General features: G+C 35.5%; 1 protein-coding gene and 1 long non-coding RNA gene across 2 annotated transcripts in view; one reads left to right on the top strand and one right to left on the bottom strand.

Annotated features, from left to right (window-relative positions):
- Positions 1–11,768, top strand: part of LOC144007576 (uncharacterized) — a 47,902-nt gene extending 36,134 nt beyond the window's left edge. Inside the window, exon 3 of the long non-coding RNA XR_013280227.1 lies at positions 11,307–11,768. This is a non-coding gene — a long non-coding RNA (uncharacterized LOC144007576). The remainder of the gene's footprint in view (positions 1–11,306) is intronic.
- The window catches only part of sdc2 (syndecan 2), a 43,395-nt gene extending 18,065 nt beyond the window's left edge, over positions 1–25,330 (bottom strand). The window contains exon 1 of the mRNA XM_077507327.1: positions 24,936–25,330. Coding sequence (XP_077363453.1) covers positions 24,936–24,995 — 60 coding nt within the window. The 5' untranslated portion in view covers positions 24,996–25,330. The remainder of the gene's footprint in view (positions 1–24,935) is intronic.
- Positions 25,331–27,162: the final 1,832 nt, after the last annotated feature.

Here is a 27,162-nt window from a genome sequence, read left to right as displayed (position 1 = left end):
TAATCCCTGTCATATGTATTTGTGTTACCAGTAATTGAATTTTGTGTCATATTTAACACGTTTATGTTGGTCTATGATTTTTTTAAAAACACGTTTTTTTTAAACAAACCATATCTTTAAGTTGTGTCTCAAATAACGACTTCCACGGCGATTCCGTGTACAAGTTACATTACTCATCTGAGGACTGCTTGTGAAATTACAAATGTATATATTTGATTGTGGCTGGCTGATTAATTGGTCTGACATTACAATTTATTTTTTTACTTTACATCGTCGTTTCACGGGCCGGATTAAACCCCTTTTGCGGGCCTGATCCGGCCCGCGGGCCGTATGTTTGACATTTCTTATTTAGAGGGTGAAGCCCAACTTCTTTTAAAGTTGCAGTAGGTGCAATTTTATGTCCCTATAAAGATCAAATAAACTGTAAGAATGGAAACCTTTTCTCAGAGAGTTCACCACTGTGGTCGCATTAGATCTGATTTACTATAAACGTGCGAAAGAGGCCTTGGTTAGATTTGACAAAAATGCGTTGAAGAACAACATTTTCTTCACATGACCTTTTTCTCGCCCCCGTGTAAACATCATTAGCTCTGTGCATCACACATTGCAGGTACAGTATCTTTTTTTGTTTTTACGGCTCAGAAGAAAAAAACTAGCATCTGCACTTATTCTGGTAATGAATCCAATTTGTAGAGCACTGTTTTCAACACGCAAAGACACTTCCGAAGGCTTTTAGTCGAGCAGTGAGAGTGCGGAGAAGTCCCTGTTTGAGTATTAACCGCACAGAGAGAGGTGAAAGTCTGCCCGGGTTCCTCCTTCAGCTACATTATGAAACTGTGAAAGTAAAAAGTCACAGTGAACTTTAGCCGGTTGAGAATCTTCATACGAAAAGACGTTTGCAAACTTTTCTGTTTACATACAGAGAGTCACAGCAGATCTCTAAAAAATAGTAGATATTTACAGTATATATTTTTTACATATTTTCAAGATAAGAGATTCTTGAAATTAATTCATGATTAAATACAAAATGAATAATTTAATATTCAAACAATTCTAATTTTTTAGTTGTCAGAAAAAGAGAAGATGACACGTAGAAAAGTTTTAAAAATTTCCCCGGAATCTCCAAAAAGTGACCATAAAATGCCCAAAAAGGACAAGGCAAAGCAAAAAGCAGAAAATTACCATAAAATGTTCAGGAAATTGCCAAAAATGTCAGCGAATTCAATAAAAAAAAAAGGCAGAAAATTAAACATTTAAAAAGTGACCATAAAATGTCCACAAACAAAACACAGAAATAATAATTAAAAAAAAAAAATTAGAAAAAAAACTGTTCAAGGAGTAACTATAAAACATCACACAAAAAAAAAATGTCCACAAAATTGCCCCAAATGTCAGGAAATTAATCACAAAAGAAAGGGTAGAAAAATGTACGACAAAATTTGCCATAAAATGTCCAAAAAAGGAAGAAGTGGCATAAAATTATCACATGTCCATAAAATTGACAAAAATGTCAGCAATTTGACAGAAAGGCAGAAAAGATGTATGAAAAATTACAAAAAAAAAAAAAGCTGAAAGGTTGAAGAAAATTGCTCTAATTAGCTCTAGGACGCTCAGTACATAAAAACACACACAGATTTTTTTATTTATTTGACCTCTCTCTTGACAGTAAAGGTTGCTGACCCTTGCAGTAAGCAGACAGCGACAATTTTTTTTTTTACTTATTTCTCATCTTGACATATACATCAGTCAACCATATCTTGGTGCTTTTAAGGCAGTACCGTATGATACGCCTCACTGGTTTCCCTTCCCCTCAGACATGGAGACACAAAATAAAGCCTCGATTATTTCCTCTCTTGCACTATTGCTTCCTCTCAGGAAGAAAGTCCAACTCATGGTTTCCTCGAAAAACAGACATGCTGATAGAAAGAAAGAAAGAACAATGACTCTGATCTCGACCACTCTGAATGTTTGAAGACAGGAATAACGTGGACTCATTCCCACAATGCTTTGTGCAAGTGTGAACGCCGACCTTCCGCGACACATTACGGATGATTTAATTTTGCTTTAATCACAAAGCATTTCCACAAACTGATTAAAGGCTGTCAACGGCCTCTCTGGAGGCAATGATGGGATTTGGGAGAGAAAAAAAAATGACAGCCACCTGATAACATTTCTCACTCAGTGCTGCCAGATCTCATGAATAAGAAAACAATGTGGAGCTCATGTGGCCTTATTTAGAGAATACCTCAGTGCTGTGGTATCCTGCTTCGTGGAGCATGACTGGCTTTCTGCATTCTGCACAAGAAGGAGCAAATTCCCAGACCCCGCAAGCTCCGCTGCTCCCCTTTTTGCAAAACGCGCAACCGTGTTCTCCTCCCTCCTGTACGCCTGCCTGCTTTTTGCTCCCCAGGTTGGGAATTGGGGAAATTCCTCAGCGCAGTTAACACGACTCCTGATACACATGAAAAAAGCCTTCATTCTTTGTCAGCTGGGAAACTCGAGACACTGGGAAATGGCTTCACCTTCCAGTCATATGTAGTATAGAGGTGGAGAGATTTGCTGCGCCAAGCTATCTTTCTGCCCTCCAGATAGTCAGGAAATATGACGCTTTGAGGGGAAAGTTTGACGTGAAAATGCAGTCAGATTTCAATGTTATACTAGACTAAGTGCAATTTCTGAAGAAATTGCGTGGGAATGCTGAAAGCTAATAGCTGAATGCTAAGCTGCATGCTAATAGCTGAATGCTACTGAAGGACATAAAAAGATCAATTCTGTGAAAATTACAAAGTAACTATTAATTACTACTCGTAGTAGTAGTAGAAGATGAAGAAACAGTGGTAGTATTACTACTAATTATTAAGTAGTAACTTGTAGTAAAATGACAAATACAAACCCATCCACTCATTCTCAGTCAGTAGTCAGCAGTAGTCACCTACCATAAATTACTTGCATAGGGGTGTGGAAAGTGGAAAGTAACTAGACTAAGCGCAATTTCTGGAGAAATTGTGTGGGAATGCTGAAAGCAAATTGGTAGATAAATTATGACCTCCTGGTTAGTGGACAATGCACTTTACCAACCACTGAGTAGTGTCGGACACCTGGTAATGATGGTAAGTTATATGTACGGAATCGGGCGTGGAAAGTGATACTTAGAAAAGGTTCAATGTCTGTCCCATTGAAATGAATGGGGGAAAAGTTGGTATTAAATGTTACATTGTGCAAATATTGTAAGTAATGTGGAACCAGACGATATATACCCCAGAAGGCATGAATTTTTTAAGCTAGATGAAATTTGAACAGTGTGAATTGGAAGTATTATGTGGGAGTTGTTAGGCGGCAAAAAAGTGTGGAGAATAAAAATCACAATAACATATTGTGGGAATGCTTCAGCATTCCCACAATAAAATGCAAAACTTGGAGAGTTTACGAACATGATGACATCTCAATATTTCGAATAATGCTGACATTTATTAAGCAATATAATGCACGCCCGTCCTTCAAAGCGTCTCGTACACTGAGCTGAGATGAAAAGCAGTGCAGTAACAAAGAACAGGATGCTAAAAAAGCAAGTAAAGGCAATTGCAGCTAACACAATAGAAAGAAACACTAACATTTTATGCTCATCATCAGTTCTTTCTATCTAATGATGGTTAGCACTGGCTTTCATGGCTGTCTTTAGTTTGACTATTAAAAAACAACAACTTATAAATACGTCTTTGGGACACTGGTAATATTTAAAATAGAATGTATTAATACGTTTTTTGGGAGCAAATGAGTTCAACTTAAAATTGTCCGCATCCAATTTCAGCCTCTCAACAATAAATATTCTCTGATTTGTTTTCTAACATATTACAGACCGAACCAATAACTGAATAGAAATCAATTGTCATTGTCATCAATTGCAATGTCCTGTTTTTGAACAAATGGCTAAAAATTGACAATATTTTTTAATCTAATTTTCCAATTAATCAAAAAAATAATCTACAAATTAAGTGATTATTCAAATGGTTTGTCGCAGCTCTAGTGTCAACTGGCCCATCACGAAATATTCACAACTGTCCCATTTAAAACTTCTGTCAAAATACCCCAAAGATCAATAACCAGGCTCAAAATAGCTTCCAGTTTCCTGATACTCTGGCCAAATGTGGAAACATCCTTTAAAAAAAAAGAAAAAAGAAAAATGCCACCATTCTCATTTATTCTATCCAAGTTTTTTATTGTTGATAATCTCCAGCAAACAAACTCCCACAAAAGAGAAATACTCTTTTTGTGACAACAATAGTAAGTATGTATGTAATATGTGTGCTTGATATTGCTTACTAACTTACAATTCATCTCTAATAGAGTCGGATTGTAGTGTTTTGCAAACGCCTGATACGTCAATGCACTTTTGCATGCAAAGCATGCCGAGCTTTGAATAATGTCAAATGATGATGCAAAACTCAATGCCGATACTTTTGAACACGTTACCAGTACAGGTGAGCTGACAAGAATCACTGCTGGTTTAAAAGCTGAGAAGAACCTCCACTTCACACAGGAAGATTTTTACATTAAATATTCTTTGAATGAATTTAGATTTAAAAAAAGAATCATTTCAGTTTAAAAAAATGTCCAAATTTGTAAGTTGTGAGAAAAAGAGACACAAGGTTGTAGAAAAGGTTTTTAAAAATACTTTAAAATGCCCAATGGCTATAATCCGGCGTGGTGTGTTTGTTCATTAACATGAACTGTCTTAAAAAAAAAAAAAAAAAAAAAATGAACTGTCCCGACTAAATACAAATGAGAAGTTGAGTTGGGGAAAAGAGCAGAAAATTACCATAATATAAACAAAAATGCCCCCCAAAAAAGTCAGAAAATGTATTTTTTTTAAATGTAGAAAATTTGGTCAAAACCTAACCATAAAATATCCCCCAAAAAAACCAAAAGAAGAAAGGCAGAAAATTGCCATAAAATGTCTTTGGAAAAAAAGTCAGCAAATTCATTATTAAAAAAAAAATAAAAAAATAAAAAAAATAAAAAAAAAAAGGCGGAAACATAAACATTCAAAATGTAACTCTAAAATGTAAAAATAATAATAATAATAATAATCATATAATGCACATAAAATTGCAAAATATGTCCATACTGTTTCATTCATCATATGTTCAAAGCTTTTGTAACTTCAGACATATTTTTTTTATTTCTTTGAACTAAAATTTTTCTTTTGACAGTAAAAGGTTGCTGACCCCTGACGTAAGGAGAGAAAATCCGTCACAACGAGCAAGAAATAAACCGATCACTCTTCATCTCTGTTTCAGGAGCGGATAAATGGGGCATCTCCAATTATTTGTGGCACGTGTTGGCCTGTGACTCAATTCCATTTCAAATTTGAATAATTAGACATCAGATTAAGACACTTGCCAAAACAACACATTTGTTGGATCCAACATTTCAAAAACATGTTTGGCTGCTTTCCTCTGTTTGTAATCCAATTAATATGCAAGACATTTTTAGTTGACTTTGGAGGTTGTAATGGTTTACAACTGGAGTTTCATGTATTATGAACACAATTCTAATTCAAGTAAGGAAAAATGTTGGTTCATAATTTAACTGGCAGCCTTAATTGCATTCCTTTACAAATAAAGCTGCTAATAATCACTAACTGCTCGGACTTTAAATGGTGCCGATGGCGTCCAGATGAGATCTATCATTCCGTTATATAAACCTCTGCTGCGCAAACACGCACCTTTGCCTCAGGCCGACGACACAAGTTGTGCCTCGGACACATAAATACACGCACATCGAGTGCTGGAACGCGAGCTCCCAAATGATCATGAGCACACACGCGACAGACGATGTTGGTTTAACCTGTGCAGTGACCTATTGCACGCCGTCCATTTGCACACTCACATGCAAACAGATTCAAACGAAACAAGCATATGATCAACTTCTGCGGCTAATTTGGGCGCGACGCTGTTCACTTTAGTTGTAATTGATTTTGTACGAACAAAAGCACACAGTGGAATGTGCGTTATTTGAAGTATACAACTATAATTAGGTTTTATGAATGAGAGCGTTTGTTCTACAAAAGCCTCCACATTCTTTGTGCCAGCCCTTTTTTTTTCCTTTTTCAAGTAATGCTAAATACTACCCATGTGACTCACATTGCATCCCCAGCCTATGGGCTCTCTCTATGGAGGATCAATAATACCTAAATAAATAAATAAAAGTGAAAATAAAAACATATAAAAATATAATTTATAATCCATCCATCCATCCATTTTCTTGACCGCTTACTCCTCACAAGGGTCGCAGGGGGTGCTGGAGCCTATCCCAGCTGGCTTCGGGCAGTAGGCGGGGTACGCCCAGAACTGTTCGCCAACCAATCGCAGGTAATTCAATAATTAAGTACAAAAACAAATATAAATGGAAATAAAATCAAATAAGGACTGCCTCCTCTAACATTTTATGACGCATTTCACGCTGACATGGCATTAAATAAAAATTTAATAATATCATATAAATAAATATAACATCAGAGTGTTTTAAATTTATTGATCGACATTTAAATCTATTTATATATGTATTTTTGTATTTTTCCATTTTTATTTTTTTATTTTTACTTTTATTTATTATTTATTCATAATGTCTTATTTCCATTTACATCATATTTATTTTTTTTTGTATTTAATTATTGGATTATATTTTCACATGTTTTTATTTATTTTTTTATTTTGGCATTTTTGGTCCTCCATTATCTCTGGTTCAATTTAGGCCAAAAAACAAAAACCAAAAAAAAACTGTCCATTTCCTTGTCGCTATTAGGCCTACACATCGTTTTGAATTTAAAGAGTGTTTAGTAAGGATGTAACCTTAACGACAATATTGTGAGATTAAAATTGCCACGATATTATCACGTTAGGATATTAAAAGTGACACATCTGTTAAAAAAAGGCCAGGTAGTGCAGTTCCAGCACCCCCTGGTGGTTAGTTTATGAGTGCGGTTTAATTTTAATTAGGCACGTTTTGGCCGCCTACATTTGAGACCCACGCTTATCATTGTGCCATTCGATAGCACGATGCAAGGTCAATTCAATTTGAAGCTCAGTCACATCAGTGTCAATAAAAAAAATAAAAAAAAGGTGATTAATTCATAAAGTGTTCAGGGAGTGGCTGTGAGAATGTACGATTCAGATAGAGTAGTTTGCCTGTCAGTCACCGTGAGCGCCTGCTCCAAGCGACACCATTCAATTGCTCAGTGTCGGAGAACACTTTATTTCTCTCACACCTCACACAGTCTGGTTTTCGCTGTCACTTTATCACTTCAAGGGCATGCTTCGCATCAACTGCTTTTAAAAGCCGGTGTGTTACTGATGTTGCAGAAAATTAACAGGAAGGTTCTTTGCTTTTAGCACCTAAAAGCTGTTTATACATTTGCTTGATGGATGCACTTACTGAGCAATTTACCATGTGACTGCTTCTTACTTTTTTTTTTTTTTCCAAATGATCCAAACTGTTTTTGAATTAACAAAAGGAAAACAAATACAACCACATCCTTTCATGGCCACATCATTAACACCTGCCTGTAAATGTGCTTGAGGGCTGAATGGGTCATGGTTCACTAGATGTCTTCCTCATTACACAAAATACTGCAAGTATACTGGAGACAAAGATGGATGGATGAATGTTTAATGTTCTTCACTTTTTGAACTTTTTTATTATCAATGTACTCAAATAAAAACACTAATCGCATCGTTTACCGTTACACCACGTTTAACTACATTTCCGTCTTCCATCTTTGGATTTATTTATTTTTATTTCTTTGGTAATTTTTCATACTTCATTTTTCATACATTTTTAGAGTTCTCTGCCTTTCAGTCACATTTCTTACATTTTTGGCAATTTTATGGACATATGGTAATTTTCTGCCTCTCTTTTTCCTTTTTTTTTTTTGACTTTTTTTTTTTTTTACATTTTTTCTACCTTTTTTTTTCCGTTGACATTTTATGGTAATTTTCCGCTTTTTCCTGTACTTTTTTTTTAACATTTTACGGTCACTTTTTGGACATTTTTTTTTAAAAATGTAATCATTAATTAATTTGAAGAATATTTTATCTAACAAATAAAAATAAATATGTAAATTAAAATAATTCTCTCTTTTTTTTTTTTTTTTTTTTAAGAGATCCACAGGAAGCCACATGTGGCTCCAGAGCCGCAGGTTGCAGATCTCTGACCAAGGTAGATAGCTCACTGACTATTAGAAATGTCACAAAAAACGTTTTGAACCGGAAATTTTACTTTGATTTAAAAGATGTGAGTGCATCAAATCAACTATACCAAGATATGTATTGAACCGGCTTTGATTGGAGAGATATATTTTAGAAGGAAATGCTACATTTACAGGCCTGATAAATTTATTCAAATGTAATGTAGTGTCTGTAAAATGTAAACATGCGCAAAAACCCGAATAAGACACCCGAGTTACTCCTTTTCTCACCTGAATATTTGATCATATAAACGGGGTTCTGCACATGCTCTAATCGCAAGGAATCTTGGTCTTCAGCAACTACATTTTCAAAATGTCTTATATACATCATAGTTAGTTTTGCTCATTGCACACTATTGCTTTTATTGTACATGGAGGTCATCAAAATAAATAAATAAATACAAACTATATATGTATGGTTAGGTCTGATGCCACTGAACGTTTTGAGTGGTTGAAAGTAAAAAAGAATTCATTAGTTTATTTTATTTTTTTAATTAGTTGTTACACTTCAAAGAGAGGAGCCAATTTTTGGCTAAACTAGCGCGAGAGGTGTAATTTCTTTTCTGTACAAGGAATAGAAAGTAAGAAGTAAAAATAACGTTTATATGTGTTGTGATGATGTCAGTGCATTAGATGGAGGTATTCCAATTGATCACACCATGTAAACAGCCGTAACGGATTATCCCGAATGTTTCAGAATCCAAATTTTTTTTTTACGTCCCAAGAGAGCTGGGGATCAAAATTGCATGCACTGAAACTTCTTCACAACGTTCCTCTTTCTAGGACACCTCAGTCTAACTTTTAGCTTGAGTTGAAAGGCAAAGGTGGTAGAGTGAAAGAGAAGCAGATGGAGTCATGGCAGGCAAGGTGGGGGAGGAGAATGATTTTGCCGCTTTGTTGACTCATCTGATACAATCCTCGCTGCAGCAATTGAATTTCCATCCAAGCTTTTGCCTAAGAGGATTTGGACTGAGGGGGAGTTTGAAGGCCATGAGACGACCCATGATAGAATCGATGAAAAAGACACATAGAGGAAGAGAAGGTTTTGGGAAGTGAAAATGAAGACTGGTGAAGCAAAGTTCAAAGATAAATGGTTTGCTTTGTTAGATGTTATTGCTCTGCATAATTTGTGGACTATTTTAAGAGCGGAAGGATGTGAGCAAATCACACATATTCAGTCAAAAAAGAGGAATCAGGAAAGGAAAGCAGAGTCATTTAAGAAGCATCGGAAGTGTGACATGACAGGAGAGGTGTGACAGGTGCTGCTCTCTGATCGCATTATCCGAGACTAATCCTGGCTAGCCGTCAGCACGTTTCTAAGTTTGTTGGCAAACGTGCAGGCATGCGTGTGTTGACACACTGAATGCAGCATCAGGTCAGTGAGGCAGCCTGACCTGCAAGGTTGAGATCTTCTTTGAGTCTAGATTTCTTGTAAACGGGCCATTTACACAAGAGTTTGAATTGAAAACTGATCAAAACTTGTCGTCGTGATGCATTTTTCCTCATCTTAAAATAACTCTGGCTTATTTAAACTTGACAGGTCGCACAGTGCATGACTAAGGTCATGCTGTCAAAGGTTGCCGTGTGCATATTCACGTGCTGTATGAAGATCAAAAGGGCATATAATCTGTAGCATATGACCTCAACATATCACGGTCATATATCAACTCATATGCAATGCTGTGAGGAGGCGTCGTCGTGCTGCTCTAATCCAGTCTGGGCCACAAATGCCCGATGATGAAAAATATTCAGGCTCTGGGGATGAAAAATGATCTGTTCTTAGGCACTCTAATCCTCATTTAATCAACTCCAAGACAAAGTGTCACATTTTCCAAGAAATGGCTGGTATCACAAGAAAAATCCATTCCACTGTACAAATATTGCACCATCTTGAGTTGATTTTGGTTCAAACGTTTTTCTTTGAGATTCTTTACTTGTATAATTGACTGTAAATTCAATTGAAATACGATTAAACATTCTATCACACTGATGACAAGCAAGGGCTAGTTCAGATGTCATGTCAGGTCACTTGAGCAGTGTAGGCCAGGGGTCAGCAACCTTTCATGTCAAGAGAGCCTTTTGAGGCCAAATAAATAACCAAAATTGTGTCTGGAGCCGCAAAACAAAACATTTGAAGATTGTGATGAAGGCAACAATGTGTTAGTGTTAGTACTTTAGTACTGAGGGCTCCAGAGCCAATTAGAGAGCTGCACCACAAACAACAACAAAAAATATGCAGCATCCAATACTTTGACATTCATTTTCTTCTACCTTTTGTCTTCAGTTTTTGGATTTTTTTGTGTGTGTGTGTGTGTGTATTTTTTCATACATTTTTAGACTTTTCTGCCTTTGTCTAAAATTTCTGGCATTTTTGGCAATTTTCTGCCTCTACTTTCTTGTTTTGTTTTTTTGTTTGTTTTGTTTTTTATACATTTTATGTCTTTATTTATTTATTTTATTTATTTATTTATTTATTTTTTACTTATTTTCTGCCATTTTGCCAGCAAATTGCTGGCAGTTTTGTGGGCATTCTATTGTAATTTTAGTGATGTATTTTGTTTTTGAACTTTTTCTTTTTTGCCTTTTTTTAAATTATTAAATTTCTGACTTTTTTATGGCAATTTGAAAAATATTTAATGGTAATTTTCTGCCTTTTGTTTTTGGATATCTTAGTTTACTTTTTGAACATTTTTCTTTTCTGCCTTTTTTTATTCAATTCTCACATTTTTGGCAATTCCATGGATAATTTACTTGTAAATTTCTGCTGTTCCTCTTCCTGTGTGGAAATGTAATGATAATTTGTTTTGAATATTTTTAGCGAATTAAAAAACAAACAAAAAAAAACAACTTTTTGATCTTTTTCTGACAGCTTAAAAATTTGGACTCTGACGTTGTTGTTTTTTGGAATATTTAATTCACTTTTTTTTTTTTAATCACTTTTTATCCACTTTTAAAAAATTAATTCATTTGAAGAATATTTTATCTAAAATAAAAAGAAATACTATAAAAGAAATGCAAATTTCTAGTAATTAATTAATTAATTTATTTATTTATTTTCTAGATCAACAGGGAGCCACATGAAAGGGACGAAAGGATGGTTACAGACCCCTGATGTAGGCCCAGAGAGCAACTGACATCTTCCTGGTCTGAATGGAGCCAAAAACACTTTTGTCTTGGGAATTAAAATGACAGATGGGATTATTTAGAACTCTGTAATAACCACTATGAAATTAGTTTGCACCTACATGAAGAACAAAATACAATCAACCAATCTGATCTGTCAACAATATTTGACGATGGCTCATTACCTTATAGACAAGCAAGCACATTGTAGAGTACAGCTATAACAACGCTTAATCAAATAGGCACACTGACAATATCTGCAAAAACAACCTGGATTTGTGTCAGTTCAAGTGTGAACAGTGACGAGATTTAAACTAAAAAATTATTCATGTATTTGCACATTGATGACATTGTGTGAATATAGCAAAGTCTCATGCCAGACACAACCAATAGGCTTTAAAAAAAAAAAAAAAAAAAAAAAAAAAAAAAATCCAGAGACTCAAATCCGACCCCCAACAATGCCACACATCAAGTAAACTCAGGATTTGGGAGGAAATGCTACTAGTCAACTCCAACATTTACCTGTGTGGATTAACGGCAATGTTGAGTCACATGACTTGATGCCACTTGTTGGACAATTGCCGACTGTGGCAAGAGGGCACGTTAAATCTCATCTTATGTCTTATTCAGCCCATATGCAACCTCAATGCTGACTAATACTCAATATGTAGACAGACAAAAACTGAATGTTGTAAGTTTGTAACAAAGATTTGGGAAATGTAGCACTTTTTAATCCTAACAAACTGGAAATGGTCTAAGAAGACCACATACTGCAACTCAATAGCAAGTATATCCCAAACAAAAACACAAGGTTATTATTCTTTTCTGATAAAATAGAGAAACAAAACATTTCCATTGCCACACTGTGAAACGTGGGATCAAGCATGCTCGGTATTTTGTGTGCAATAACAAACTTGGATTTCCAAAAAAAACAAAATGAAAACATTTCCATTTCAGAAAAGCCTCCTCACATGGATTCAGCACAAAGATTAAAACCAAAATTCCAGCAGCTAAACATGCTTTTGAGTTCGTCTGCCAATCCTCTATTTTCTAGTTAGCCACATGGTCATTTCCAGTTCTTTCCCTGTGCTGTAATTCTGCAAGAATGTGTGGTTTAAAAAGATGGCAGGCTGCTTTTCTGAAAAGGTCCTGAAACAACACAATGTTCTCATAGACTGCTCCACCCAGGGCTCCAGGTTTACTTTTACCACTTTTTTTTTTTTTTAAACTGGCAACTTAAAGATGATGTGGTGTCAAGTAAGTGGAAAATAAAAATCTGCAGAGAATTTAAGTGACATCATTTACACAAGTCTAATGGGAACGCTGCGGGATAGAGCCGCTATCAAAACCGACCAGGCAACAGATGTTTACAGCAGCATTTTGCACTTAACGTTCAACAAAAGTTCGACTAAAAGCCCCGTGCGGTCGCCGAATCACACGTAGCTAAGTGCAACCCCACTAAATGGAAGCAGAAGCGGGCGCAATCAGGTGAGTTTGTAGGCAGCGTCGCATGCCATAAACAGATGTCCGTCTTCACTCTCTGCTTGCAAGCGGTACAGTTTCAAGTCAAACAATTACAGAAAGCTCTGTAATTGAGCGTGTCTTTATGACTTCATGGGATAGTTATGTCATGAAATCAGAGAAACACATGGTGAAAACAAGTCCAGTCTGATGACTCGTATGCCGAAAACCCTTATTGCAACAATGTCCCTTGTGTCAGCTAGCTTGACTTGTCTATTCGACATTTAAGCTAGCCTAATTGCAGTTTGTTTTTGTTTTTTACATTAAATACTTGCCACTAAAGTCAACACAACGCCAAAATCATATTCACTTCGCTAATTTAGGACGCTAAGAAACCGCTAGTTAAATATGCCGTCACTGTATGATTTGGCACAAGTCTCCGGCATTAGCGGCTAACAGCTAGCTGCTAGCAACAAGAGCCCAGCTTTTTTTAATGGGCTAAAAGTGTTTTATAAAATAAATAAAAGACAACTTCTATTTATCTTTTTTTTCTTTGCTGATCTGGAAAAACAGCAACAGTTAAAAAATAAAAAATAGCACCTTTAGCCAACTTTTGTCATACACCAAGTCATGAAACTTGATGACGTTAGGTCTCCAAAATGAGTCATTTACATCGTACTCAACCAATAATGGTAAAACTTTGGATCCTTCCAATATATGAACATGCTGATGATGATATAAAAGTATTTGATATCTACAAACCTGATAAACTAAATATTAATACTTATTCTAGGAAAGTGGTTAAACTAGGACTAGTGCTCTCACTAGCGAATATTTTTAGAATCAATCGGATTCATAGTAATTTTGAATTAGTGTATTACAAAAGCATTCCCCCCCCTGATTACTGTTTATTAATCAGTGTTTGGTAGTTATTTTGTACTTTGTATTTGTATAGTGATTTAAAAAAGGGGCGGATTATTGCTGTGCTTGGTTACCTGCTTTGATCATTGTTTTCCAATGTAAAAACCTGTTTGTAAATGTCTTTTTTTTTTTATTAAACACAGAAGATAATCAGTCTTCTTTCGTGAAGAACTACAGAATAGTGTGAGTGCGTGAACAATTACTGTTGATATGCTGAAATCAGAGCATTTTAAATAAAACTAGGAAAATTTCCGCCGAAATTTTGGATGTGACTGCTGACTCTTGCAAGGTGGAAAGCCGAATGCACTGAACAGTTTGCCAAATGTTGGTGTACTTTACCTCTCAATCAGTCAGCAAGCTAGCGTTAGCTTAGCATTAGCATGATAACTTAGCATTAACATTAACATGCAAAGTTAGCATTAGCATTAATATGGTAATTTAGTGTTAGCGTGCTAATTTAGCATTGGCTTGTTAAGCTAGCATTAGCATTAGCATGCTAAACTAGCATTAGCATGCTAAATGCAAAAATTGAAACAAAATGAGCTAAAAATCACATCGGTCGGTTAATGTAACGTGGCTTGGAAAAAGGTGCTTAATTTGTGGCTTTTTTTCACCCCCTTTCTCATTCATTCCTGTGGGGCTTTTTGGCGGGTTTTTGGGGGAATTGTGTCGCCATGGTAACTCGGAATCCCGGGAATAAAATGGTTCCCCGCCGAGTCAGATCGAGCTGCATCTTTTGATACCTCATTTGTGCCGGTACGTTCAACGGTTCGGGACGCATTTTTCCTGAAAAATTCAGCTATAATAAACGCCAGGGCCCTTTTCTAGAATAGTAATATGTGCCTACTTTATGAGACGAATCCAAAATTGCAATTTCAATAAGCACGTACACGTTAATTGCATCTAAAATCAAAACACGTGCCATGTGACGCGGTTTATGTGGTTTCAAAGTTGGTGTGCCGAATAATACACCCAATCTCTCAGAATAATGGAGCACTGAAGTGTGGGCTATTCAGCTGAAAGGGTTTACAGAAACGCTGGAGAACACAGATGGCCGTTAACAGAGTGCATTAGTAAAGATTAACTTGCCTGGTAGGAATCTCTGCATCGTGAACCTATTACGTTACCAACCAACCATGAGAGAGAGAGAGAGAGAGAGAGAGAGAGAGAGAGAGAGAGAGAGAGAGGATATTTCGGGTTGACTATTTGACTTTTGTTGCTCTCTTCTGTAAAAAAAATACAGAAAAGAAAATTCAAAGAAAAATAACATTGACAGTTCACCAATTATAAATTATTCTTAGTCAGTAATGCAGTTCAACTAAATAACAGTTGATGCAGGGGTCTGCAACCTAAATATATATATATTTTAAATGATCATAAAATTTCCACACAGGAAGAGGAAGAGCAGAAATTTACAAATAAATTGTCAGTGGAATTGCCAAAAATGTGAGAGAATTTAATAAAAAAGGCAGAAAAGAAAATGTTCAAAAAGTAAACTAAGATGTCCAAAAACAAAAGGCAGAAAATTACTACAAAATATTTTTCAAATTTAATAATTTAAAAAAAGGCAGAACAGAAAAGGTTCAAAAACAAAATAAATCACTAAAATTACAATAGAAGGCCCACACACACATATATATATATATATATATATATATATGTATGTATGTGTGTATATATGTATGTGTGTATATATGTATGTGTGTGTATATATATATATATATATATATATATATATATATATATATATATATATATATATATATATATATGTATGGCCAAAAATGTCAGAAATGTTAGACAAAGGCAGAGAATTCTAAAAATGTATGAAAAATTACACACACAAAAAAACAAAAACAAACTGAAAACAAAAGGTAGAAGAAAATGAATGTCAAAGTATTGGATGCTGCATATTTTTTGTTATTTGTGTGGTGCATCTCTCTAATTGGCTCTGGAGCTCACTAACACATCGTTGCCTTCATCACAATCTTCAAATGTTTTGTTTTGCGGCTCCAGACACAATTTTGATTATTTATTTGGCCTCAAATGGCTCTTTTGACATGAAAGGTTGCTGACCCCTGAGTTAATGCAACAACAAAAGCACTAGTAGTCGCGAGCAGACAGGATACCATCATGGAAAAGAAACTACTAAAGCACCGTAAAGCCTGCCGTATCAAGTCGCTCTAATACACTTCATTCAGCGTGAGATTTGATGTCATTAAATCCAAATCAATATTGGCTGGTCTTTCAACACATTTGCACTGGTGGCTTAACAGCCCAACACTGGATGTCAGTGCATTTAATGTAACTGTAAAATAATCCCGCCTTCAACAGAAAATGCTTTGATTAGTTTGCTGATATGGTCACAATTAAGACTTTGTGCTAACGGTGCAAATGCACATCTGGATGTAAATCTACATCACATTCACAATTGGAACAAAAAAAAAAAAAAAAAAGGTCATATACTTTGTTAGATGACTATATTTGCTTTATGGAATATGTTGACACACCATCATGCATTTAGAGGCAAAATGCTCTCATGAAATCCCAGCGTTTTTTCTAGAACAATTTTCTCATGCAAATGGCTCCAAATGAAGTCACTTCCATTAAGTATCATTTGCAGTTAGTTCGTTGTACAACCCACATAAAAGCATTCATTTACTCAACTTTCCTCCGTGCTGTTTTTTTTAATGCAATTTTGGTGACGGAATGGGAACGCCACTCATCGAGTAATCAGTTTTAGAGATAATCAAACAGGCCCGTACATCGGAGCGAACACAGATGCGTGAAATGGGTGATTTGCCGTTCTCCATGGCGATCTTGGAATGGGAAAATCAATGATGTCATAGCTTCAAAAAGGCAGTAGTGGTTTTTGGACAGTGAAGAGAGAAAAGCCAGTTCCACACGCATCATTTGACTTTCTTTAACATGGCAACAGCACTCACGTGGAACAAAATATCTCATGGTAGAACTGTAGTGACCGAGCTTTCATGCGCCTCTTTGACATCGCAGGACAATGAGGTCACGGCCATGTGTTTCTTATTCTGATGTCGACTTGCCCTACTTTCCATTTCCAAGTATTTTCTTTCGTAAGCACAAAAGCAATGGTTTAAGTCATGAACAACACACAATCAAAAAAACTAACTAGTACAATTGATTTGAATTAAGTAAACATTCGCAACGCTAGCGAATGTTGAGTTCACGTCAGGGTTTGTTCAAGGTCGCAATGTTTCTGAAATATTCTTTATAAACGTTCCATAAACAATTTTAAGGTTTTTTTTTCACTGCCATTTGGCGACGGTTTAGAGAACATTTCCTAAACGTTCCTAAACATTTTCAAAACAGTCTTAATGGTTCTCTACACAGTCTTATTCCAAAACATTCTCTAAGCAGTTTTAATGTTTTTTGTTGTGATTTTGTGAACGTTTAGAGATTTCCTAAACATTCTTAATGGTTCTCTAGTCTACACTGTCCTATAGACTGTCATCAACGGGAGAAAATATGGCACAACAAAGCCCGTATCTCACTGAGGGGTAAACATTCGCAACGCTAGCTAATGTTGATTTCACGTCAGGGTTCGTTCAAGGTCGCAATGTTTCCGAAACACTCGTTAAACGTTATATAAACAGTTTTACGTTTTTTTTTCTTGTCATTTGGCAAAGGTTTAGAGAACAGTTTCTAAACATTCCTAAACATTGTCGAAACGGTCTTAATGGTTCTCTACACAGTCTTATTCCAAAACATTCTCTAAGCAGTTTTAATGTTTTTTGTTGTGATTTTGTGAACGCATGTGGGCTACAACTGCCTTTCCCCCTTCCTCTTCATTTCTAATTTAAATAAAATCGATTTTTGGATATTAAATATCGATTCGATTTGATTAATAAATGAGAATCTCTACTTTTATTAATCGATTTTTTTTGGCACACCCCGAGTCGCAATGTTTCCGAAATATTCTTTATAAACGTTCCATAAACAATTTTACGTTTTTTTTCACTGTCATTTAGCAAAAGTTTAGAGAACATTTCCTAAACGTTCCTAAACATTCTCTAAACAGTCTTAATGGTTCTCTACAGAGTCTTATTCTGAAACATTCTTTAATCAGTTTTAATGTTTTGTTTTTTTTGTTTTTTTTTGTTGTGATTTTGCGAACGTTTAGCCATGTCCAAAACATTCTCTAAACAGTCTTGTTTTCTAGTCTACACAGTCCTAATGGTGATAATTGTTGCAAAGAAATTCTGAACATGTTCATTTATTTTATAATAATAATAATAATAATAATTAATAATAATAAAATACATTGTTAATGTGTTTCTGCTCGGCTTAAAAGCTGACTTGTCATGTCAATTTTTGGTTTTGGTCAGTTTTAGCTTTGTCGTGTTTTCCTTGTCCTTGTCTCTCGTTAAGTTACTGCACTCACCTGCGTGTCTCAAACCAGTCCCTTGTGTCCTCCAATCAGCTCCCTCAACCACTTAGGTGACTTGTCCAGGTGTTTCTCATTGTCTCGTCAGTCACCTTGTATTTAGTTCCTTGCTTTTCCTTCACTTATTGCTAGTTCATTGTCCTTGTCATGTGTTGTTGTTGGTTTAGCCCTTGTCAAGGCTCTTCTTTCTAGCGTTTGTATAGTTACTTTGTAACTGGTTATTTTTGGTCTTTTGTCAGTTCCGTTTCTTAATCATTTGAAGTATTGTTTGCCTTTCTGTTGCCCATTTGTGACTTGTGAGTCATGTATGCACAAGTTTCTGCTAAAGTAAAAGCCCCTTTTCCAATATGTCAGCAAGACGGAGTATGTGCGGAAAGGGGATGCAAAACCCTAACCAACACGCATACCTCCAGCAGATGTTCACAAATCCAGTGCACCCCCAAATGAAAGGAAAGAAATGAATAAGGTGGGGAAAAAAATGACAGCAACTGTGTGCCAGGGCTTGTGATGCCACAATTCAAGACAGTTTGTTTAGGTGCCGCTACAGGAAAATAAGATAACTGTGCAAGTCAAACTGAAACAATACTTTTAAGATCCATGTAAATACTTTACTCTAATTTGAAATCTAAATGTTTTCTTAAATTGGACTAAATTGTTGGAATAATTCAAGCTATTGCAGTATGCAAACAATAAAGCCTCATTTGTGACGCGTGATGTCATTTTTAAGTGAAGTTTCCAAGAAATGACAAGGCTCAAAATGACTTTTGTTCAAAACAGAGCAGTTTAGCAAAACATTGACTTCATTTGAGGAGCAGCTTTTAAAATTTTGAGGGGCAAACCATATTTTCTTGCCTAGAACATTTTCAAACAAATTTCTGAATGGGTCTTTAACGAAGCTAAATTTGTTTAAAAAGTGTGTAATCTACTGTAATTTCATTTTGAGAAGGTTTAAAATGCGGAAATCAAAAGTGAAAATCAAGACTCAGGACTGGATATTATAAATATTGTTGACTACATTAACTATTTCACTCCCAGCCATTTTTTCACAGAAGCAATCCCGTTCGCTCCCGGCTGTTTTACTGGATTTTGACTGATTTTGCAAGGCCCACGGAATATTGTTCTATTGCTATAAAAGCATGGAACCTATCAAAAGAAAGATTAAAGTCTCTTCTTTCATCAGGAAAAAAAAAGTATGTTTATCTGTTTCCGTTTTGCAGCAATTAACATTAGAAGAGAGCTAAGTTTCATCAGTTTTCACAAATCTATTCAAAATTGCAATTTAGCTTTTTTTTTTCTACATGGCTCTGGTTGATCTCCTTTGCTCTGCTGCCACCTGCTGGCCGTTTGTGTAATAGCTACCATTTCTGCAACCGTTCTTTGCAGTTGAGAGGCTGCATCAAAGCCTTCTGTATCGTCTAGCATAAAAAAACCCGTATAAATACGTCTTTGGGACACTTAAAACATAAAAAAAAAACGTATTTACACGTTATTGGGAGCAAATGAGTTAATACTTGCTAATAGGCCACTTCCCCCAGCTGACGTACGCCATTACGTAAATAGCCGGTTTCCGCTTCCGTTTCACTCAACTGAGCATAATTTTCGCTTCAGAATCCAGATACTTGTGAATTTTACTGCTAATTTGTTGTTAAAAGTTGAATACGCACAGCTGTAACGCACGTCAGACCACTTAATAGTTTATGAAAACTGCATTTAATCATCCAAGCACTTATTTACATGTTAAGCGGTTAGCTTAGTAATTCACATGGCTTCGTCATCTTGTATTGGTTACTCCTCTTCAATCCTTCTTAATTAAAAATTATACTTATCAGAAATGTAGCGTATGTTCCGCCATGGAGGAAACTTACTTACCAGCTAGTGCGTTGTTAGCTAGCTGGCGCAACGTATACTTATGTTGCACCAGCTAGCTAGCAACGCTAAATAGCAACAACAACAACTTCCCACGCCAAGTTGTTGCTCCACGCTCACACGAGTGAAGCTTTACAACCAGAAAAACTTTTTAAAATCTGTGATTCTCAGCTTTACTATTAAATCTCAGATGGAAGGAGTTAACTTGCGAAAACAGAGGAGCGAAAAGTATAGAAATAAAAAAAGATTAACCAGTAGTTTAGTTAAGCTATAGCTGTGCATGTAAACAAAAAGACTGCTAGCAGAAAGAATCCGTTTCCTTCTGGTGAAGTGATGAGGCAAAAGCGGAGCAATGTGAAGGGGCAGACAGGAAGTCAACATGTTTGTGTATCTGAGTCACAAAACAGGAGTTCATACGAGGAGGTAAAAGTAAAGAGTGACAAACAGTTGTGGTGACTGCGTTCTCAGCGGTCTAGCTAGCAGGCCATTCTTCCTGCTTCTGGTCTCCATTAAAGATTGCATAACGCCTCACAGGCTGGGACCATGTGAAAGCACCCCCTGAAGGTAGGTGGCTCCCCGCAGACCACCAACAACCGGCATCCCATGTGTCAGTGGCGTATTTATTCGAAAGAAACGAAAACAGTGCGAAGGAACACAATCACAAGCGCGGAACAGCTGAGGTGGGGGGTGTCTGCATCTTCAGTTTGAGTACTGAGTTAATGCAAAATAAAAGAACATCATTAAATATACAACAGCAGAGGCTGCAGTCACAGCGAAGCATCTGGCTTCTTTTTGTACGTGACAGCATGCGCTTTCATTTCAATCCTCCGTCAGAACGTTTATATAACCAACTTTTTTTTGAGCTGGTCATTTTCGTGTCCTTGTATAATTGGCGTTTTATAATCTCAATTAAACAAAAACACATTAAATGCTGTGGAGAATAACATTCATTTAAATTCATACAGCTTTCCAATAAATCTATGCAATATTATATATATTAGGGCTGGGAATATTTGACTGTGTCACGATTCGATTACGGTTTTTGGGTCTACGATTCGATCAGAATCGATTTCCGATTTTCCATTCAAACGATTTTCCATTCAAAATGATTTGATTGACAAATTATTTCTGCTTCAATTTACAGATATGCACAACATTGTCATGATCTACTCCAAGTCTGCTTTGCAAGACAAAATGACAAATAGACATTTAAGTTTGTTTTTTTTAAACATTTATTTTGTATTGTAAGTGCCCGTTTCCACAAAAAAAGCATATGGGCTAACAACTGCCTTTTCCCCTTCTTCAATTATAATTTAAATAAAATCAATTTTTGGACATTAAATATCGATTCAATTCGTAAATGAGAATCTCGATTCATTTATGAATCGATTTTTTTTTGGCACACCCCTAATATATACATATGCAAGTTATTTGTTCCTAGTGCATCCGAAAGTAAATGATGTGTGAGAATGTATTTCATCTAAGTTAGATGGAGGTTCAGCATGCAGGGCTCATTTCATTACCACCAAATCAGCAGATACAAAACTATCATTTAAGCCAGAAAATGGAAGTTGAACACTCAGTAGGGATGTAACGCTATCCAAACGTCACGATACGATATTATCACGATATGAAGGTCACGATACGATAATTATCACGATACTGTCGGCGATATTTAAAAAAGATCACAATATTGTAAAAAAAAGAGCTCGTACTAAAAAAAAAACTTTTGTACATAACAGTAATTCATATAAACCACCTACAATCTCTAATAACGATATTGAGGTGCTTACTTGCTAATGCAAGCACACATTGATCGCTTCACAAGCAAATTAGGTTCCCCTTCATCTGGCAATTAGCACAGATTTTAAACATAGAAGGCCAAAACATCCCCAATGAAAATTAAATTGCACTAATAAAATAGCGAATAGAGGGTGCTAGAACTGCACAAATGGAAATCAACCTGACTTTTTTTTTTTTTTTTTTAACAGACGTGTTCCTTTTTAAATGTTGTGAACATGACAACGACGATATTCTGGCCGTTTTAATATCACAATATCACGATATTGCCCTTATCGTGACATCCCTACTAAAGATAAGACACCAAAAACAGAGAAAGTGAACTTGGGGTATGGAGGACCAAAACTGCCACAATTCGAAATAAATAAATGACTAAATAAATAAATAAATGTCTATAAGTGAAAATAAAAATGAATATAAAAAAATATATAATTAGAAATTATATCTAAAAAATAAATATAAATGGAAATAAATCCGTTTTATTTCCATTTATATTTATTTTTTAGATATAATTTTCTAAATAAATATAAATATAAATGACAAAATAAATGTCTAAATAAATAAATAAATGACTAAAATTACAAATAAAAACGGATTTATTTCTATTTATATATTTTTTTTTAAATATAATTTTGAATTGTTTTTTTATATTCATTTTTATTTTCACTTCTAGACATTTATTTATTTATTTAGTCATTTATTTACGTCGAATTTTGGCAGTTTTGGTCCTCCATAGGGGTGCCAAAGCCCCCTAAATTGATGGTTAAAACCATCTTTTCTCCTTCAGTTACAAGAACATAGCCTTCAATGCAGATAACTCGAGGGGGATGTTCCATGAGATTTGCTCATTAAAACAAACCGATGAGCCCAAAGCAGGTTTATCAACCACTCGTCGACAGTTGTGCCAAATGGGAATCAATGTCATGTGTCAAGTGGCGGGGGGGACACCGATAAAGAGGAGAGTGATATTGATGAGGTTCGAGTACGTGTGATATGTTTGCAAGACATCCTATTGTAGGAAAAAAAAAAAAACTTTTTCAGGAATCCGAGCTTGTGTTTACATTTACGTGAAAATCCATTACTGGAACAAATATGTGCGCAATGTTATAAAATAGAGACTGTGACAGTCACATGAGGGCAACTCCAGGTCAAAAACGACGAGTCGCCTACAGTCAAATGTAACAGTGTAAAAAAAAAAAAAAAAACATACAACAAAGGGTCATGAAGTGTCTGATGCGGTTAATTGGACCCGCAGTTCTGACACAGGACCAGGCAGTGGGCCAGGCGGCAAGTCACAACCCATGGGGAAACAACAGGAAGGGGGGAGGGGGGGCAGTAATGACAGGGGCAGCACATGATGGTGCCAAAATCTGTCACTGCAAACCCACCGGGCTAATTTGCAAAGATCAAGTGCGAAAAGGGGTTAAAAGCAATTTCATAATACTTTTGCGGATGTGGAAATCCGATGGACACTCACTTGCAGCTAATGACATTGATACAAGAGATGGACAGGAAATAGTAATAATCACTTTGAAATGACACCGTAACACAAACTACGGCCCGGGGGCCATTTGCGGTCCGCCGTCCATCTTTTGTGGCCCGAGAGATATGCGAAAAATGGCATTTGACTCAGTTCAAATAAAATAAAAACAAAATTATTTGGAGATGGTCAAAGTAAGAAGGGAGGGTGTCAAAAACCACAGGTGCTATTAAAGTTTATTTTAGTTAACTAAAACTAACGAAAAAACTAAAATTCAAAACCACAATTTCGTTAACGAAATAAAAATGAAGATGCTTTTTAAAAAAGAAAACTAACTGAAACTATGTTTTAGGTTTACAAAACTAACTAAAACTAACTATAATTATAGCAAACATGTCCTTCATTTTAGTTTTTGATAATTAAATTAATGCATGAGCTTTTGGGGATGATTTTAAATGTGAATTTTAGTGGATTTTATATATATATATATATATATATATATATATATATATATATATATATATATATATATATATACAGTATATATAAACTGGAATAATGACGTTACGCCCATGGTGGTTTTTTTTAAAATATTACGCACATGTAATACGCATTTAAAAAAAAAAAAAAAAAAAAAAAAATTAAAATAACTAAACTAAAACTAAGCATTTATTAACGACCTAAAACTAATAAAAAAACTAACAGAACCACCATGAAAACTAATTAAAACTAACTAAATTTAAAAAAACCAAAACTCAAAACAAAATAAAAACTAAAATGAAAAATTCCCAAACTATAATAACCCTATTGCCATATTACAAATAAATTGATTTATATACTGTAGCAATTTTCTAAATATGCCGTAACAGTATATAGTATTATGCTGGAACATATCGGTTCATATAAAAGACAAGAAGTCGAAAATAAAATGTGTACTGTAGCTTTTTGTACTGTAACTTATTGAATCGACATATTTTGAAGCATTGCAGAATTTTCAAACATAAGGACAATATGTAGACTAAATAAAAATTTCACAGTCACAAGCGTCACATTTAAGAGATTCAACAACTTACTAGTAATGCTTTTCTTACTGTTGACTAATTTGATGGAGTTGAATATGAATTTTAATACCAAATGGAAAGGCGGACATCTGGGTGAGGATTTGGGAAAAAAAATTGTTTGTGAATAAAAAACTGTGGCAAAATTAATTAAATAGTCATTATGCTTAAAATCACATTTACTCCTCCTTTTCTGACGTCACATTATCAAACACGTGACGCCTTGATTTTTGCCTCATAGAAATAAGCATCCAAGCAGGTTTTTAACTTGAAACGTCATATTTAAGACTTTTTTTAAGCAAATGGAGGACCATTAATGAGACTTTTTTTCTTTTTTAACACTTTTTTTTTTTTTTTAGCACAACACCCGATTTTCTGTTAATAATATTCACATGTCGAGTGAATCAACGTACAGTATTATGCTTTATCAGACCACCTCAAAGCAATTTTATATTTTCCATACGGGCATTTAGAAAACGTGGTCTTGAGTTGCTCCAAGTTGCTTTCTCTCCCCACAACGAACCGAACACCCGATTTAAGAGTTGCTCCGAACAAACTTACCCTTTCCCCGGAGAGGTAGACTGCCAAGCCGAGGGTCAAAATGAAGCAAACGTTCCTCATTATTCCGTTTTTTTTTTTTTGTAGCCGTTACAAAGCAAGCCAAATGTCGTCTTTTCTCCGTCCCCACTTCGCCTCGCTTTGGCACGTCTGCTCCAACCAAACTCCTGTCGTTTCTCTCGTGGGACCACGACCAGATACGTGTTGCGTTTTTTGTTTTTTTGTTTTTTAATTCAAACACTACTCCTTCTCAAAATACTCGTTGACTTTGTTTCGTTGACCTATTGATAGTAAATGTGGCAAATAAATGCAGAAATACAGCAGCGATTAATAGCGAAGTCCTTCTGCGCGCTGCCTTGGTGGGTAAAATCCACACAAGACACGTCGGTCGAGCTTCTCTCTCTCTCTCTCTCTCTCTCTCTCTCTCTCTCTCTCTCTCTCTCTCTCTCTCTCTCTCTCTCTCTCTCTCTCTCTCTCTCTCTCTCTCTCTCTCTCTCTCTCTCTCTCTCAGGGCGCACGAATTTGTCACACTTGCGTGTGTTTACGACTAAAGTAGCAGAATTACGGCACTGTCGAATTGTTTACATTATACATCCGTTTGCAAATTAATGACGGTTGTTGTCTGGTTGGCTGAAAAGAGTATTATTAAGGCATATTTGATTTATTGCATATTTGGACCAAAGGCTGATTAATGGTTCTATACAAACAAATGTTTCATTACTCCAAAGCACTATTGTAATTCTAGCTCTCTGTATTAGTTAATGTTACTTTTTTTCCCCCCTATCAGTGTGTAAGCAGCACTCAATTATTGTATCTGCATAATGGAATCGAAACGTTTGTGTAATACCTCACCCTGCTGGTGAATGCAAATCCTGCACCTAAGAGGATTCAAAATAATACTAATATGACTGATATAGCCAAGTAGAAAAGTAAAAGGACCAAGACCCATTTGGATAACTTGGCACAATGACATAAAATAACTTTTCTCAACTTAAACGAACGAAGGCACACTGGCTTTGACTTTTACTTGTACTATCAAAACAATATATGTTCATAGTTTTCCAACAGTGGACCAAGTTACAAATACTAAATTAGTGAGTGATAACTGAAAATGAGTCATTCCAGATATACTAAAACATGTAGTTTCTCTGTAAATTTTCTTGTTCTGAGATCAAATAAAAACAAAACAAACAAAAACAAAACAAAAAAAACCCGAAGAGAAATGAGTGAAAATAGTCTGGAGTACCCCATAAAATGAGTTTACAATTATTTTCTTTTTTTGTTCTCCTTGTTGTCGCTTGTAACTAAGGGAATGTTTGTTATAAAAGAGCTTTTTTTTCCCATAACAGTTCATCTTTATTGAATGTCTCACGCTGCCTCATGCAACCCTATTATGCATATGATCAGAACTCAATTATTTATTTAAATGTACTATTATTTATGAATGCCCTGCGATTGGCTGGCAACCAGTCCAGGGTGTACCCCGCCTACTGCACAAAGCCAGCTGAGATAGGCTCCAGCACCCCCCGCGACCCATGTGTGGAATAAGTGGTCAAGAAAATGGATGGATGGATTATTTCTGAATGTGCAAATGAAGGCTTTATTTTGGCCATGTGATGGTAGACAATTAAAAACAAACCAAACAATACTAAAACAAACAAAAAAAGGAAGTAAAAAGGTGGTAAAATTCAGGCATCAAACAGAAGCTTGACACAAGTTATCTTGAATCTTTGCGAGGTGAAAACGATTTCGCAAGACTATCAAGGCATTCTGGAACAAAATGTGCTCCCCAATGTCGGATAGTTTGACCTCAGTCGAAGGTCACGGGTCCTCCAACAGGATCATGACTCAAAGCACAAGGTAAACACACCCAAGAATGAACAGGAACAAAACATTGGAGTATTTCAAGTTCATAATATAGTTTATTTATGTTACATTGATTGTTATTTCACTAAACATTGCACTTTTTTCTTTATTGTTGGCGATGTAATTTCAATTTGGATTGCCAATAAAGTGCAGACCAAGCTGAACAATTCTAAACACGTCCACCTGACTCATTTGATTAAAATAATACATGAGGCACAAAGGCCAAAGCGTGTCATTTCGCCAGTACGAAAAGTGAAAATAAATGTACCTCTTTCCCTCCAGCATTCAAAAATAGGAAAAAGTAATCAAAGTTGGACGATTTAGTCAACTTCAATAATTGGAATTTTTGCTGATATGAGATAAG

This window comes from Festucalex cinctus, chromosome 19 (assembly GCF_051991245.1).
Source record: "Festucalex cinctus isolate MCC-2025b chromosome 19, RoL_Fcin_1.0, whole genome shotgun sequence".
In the NCBI taxonomy this organism is placed as follows: Eukaryota; Metazoa; Chordata; class Actinopteri; order Syngnathiformes; family Syngnathidae; genus Festucalex; species Festucalex cinctus.
Note: the sequence above shows the minus strand (reverse complement) of the source record. Positions and strands in the feature narration are given on the sequence as shown.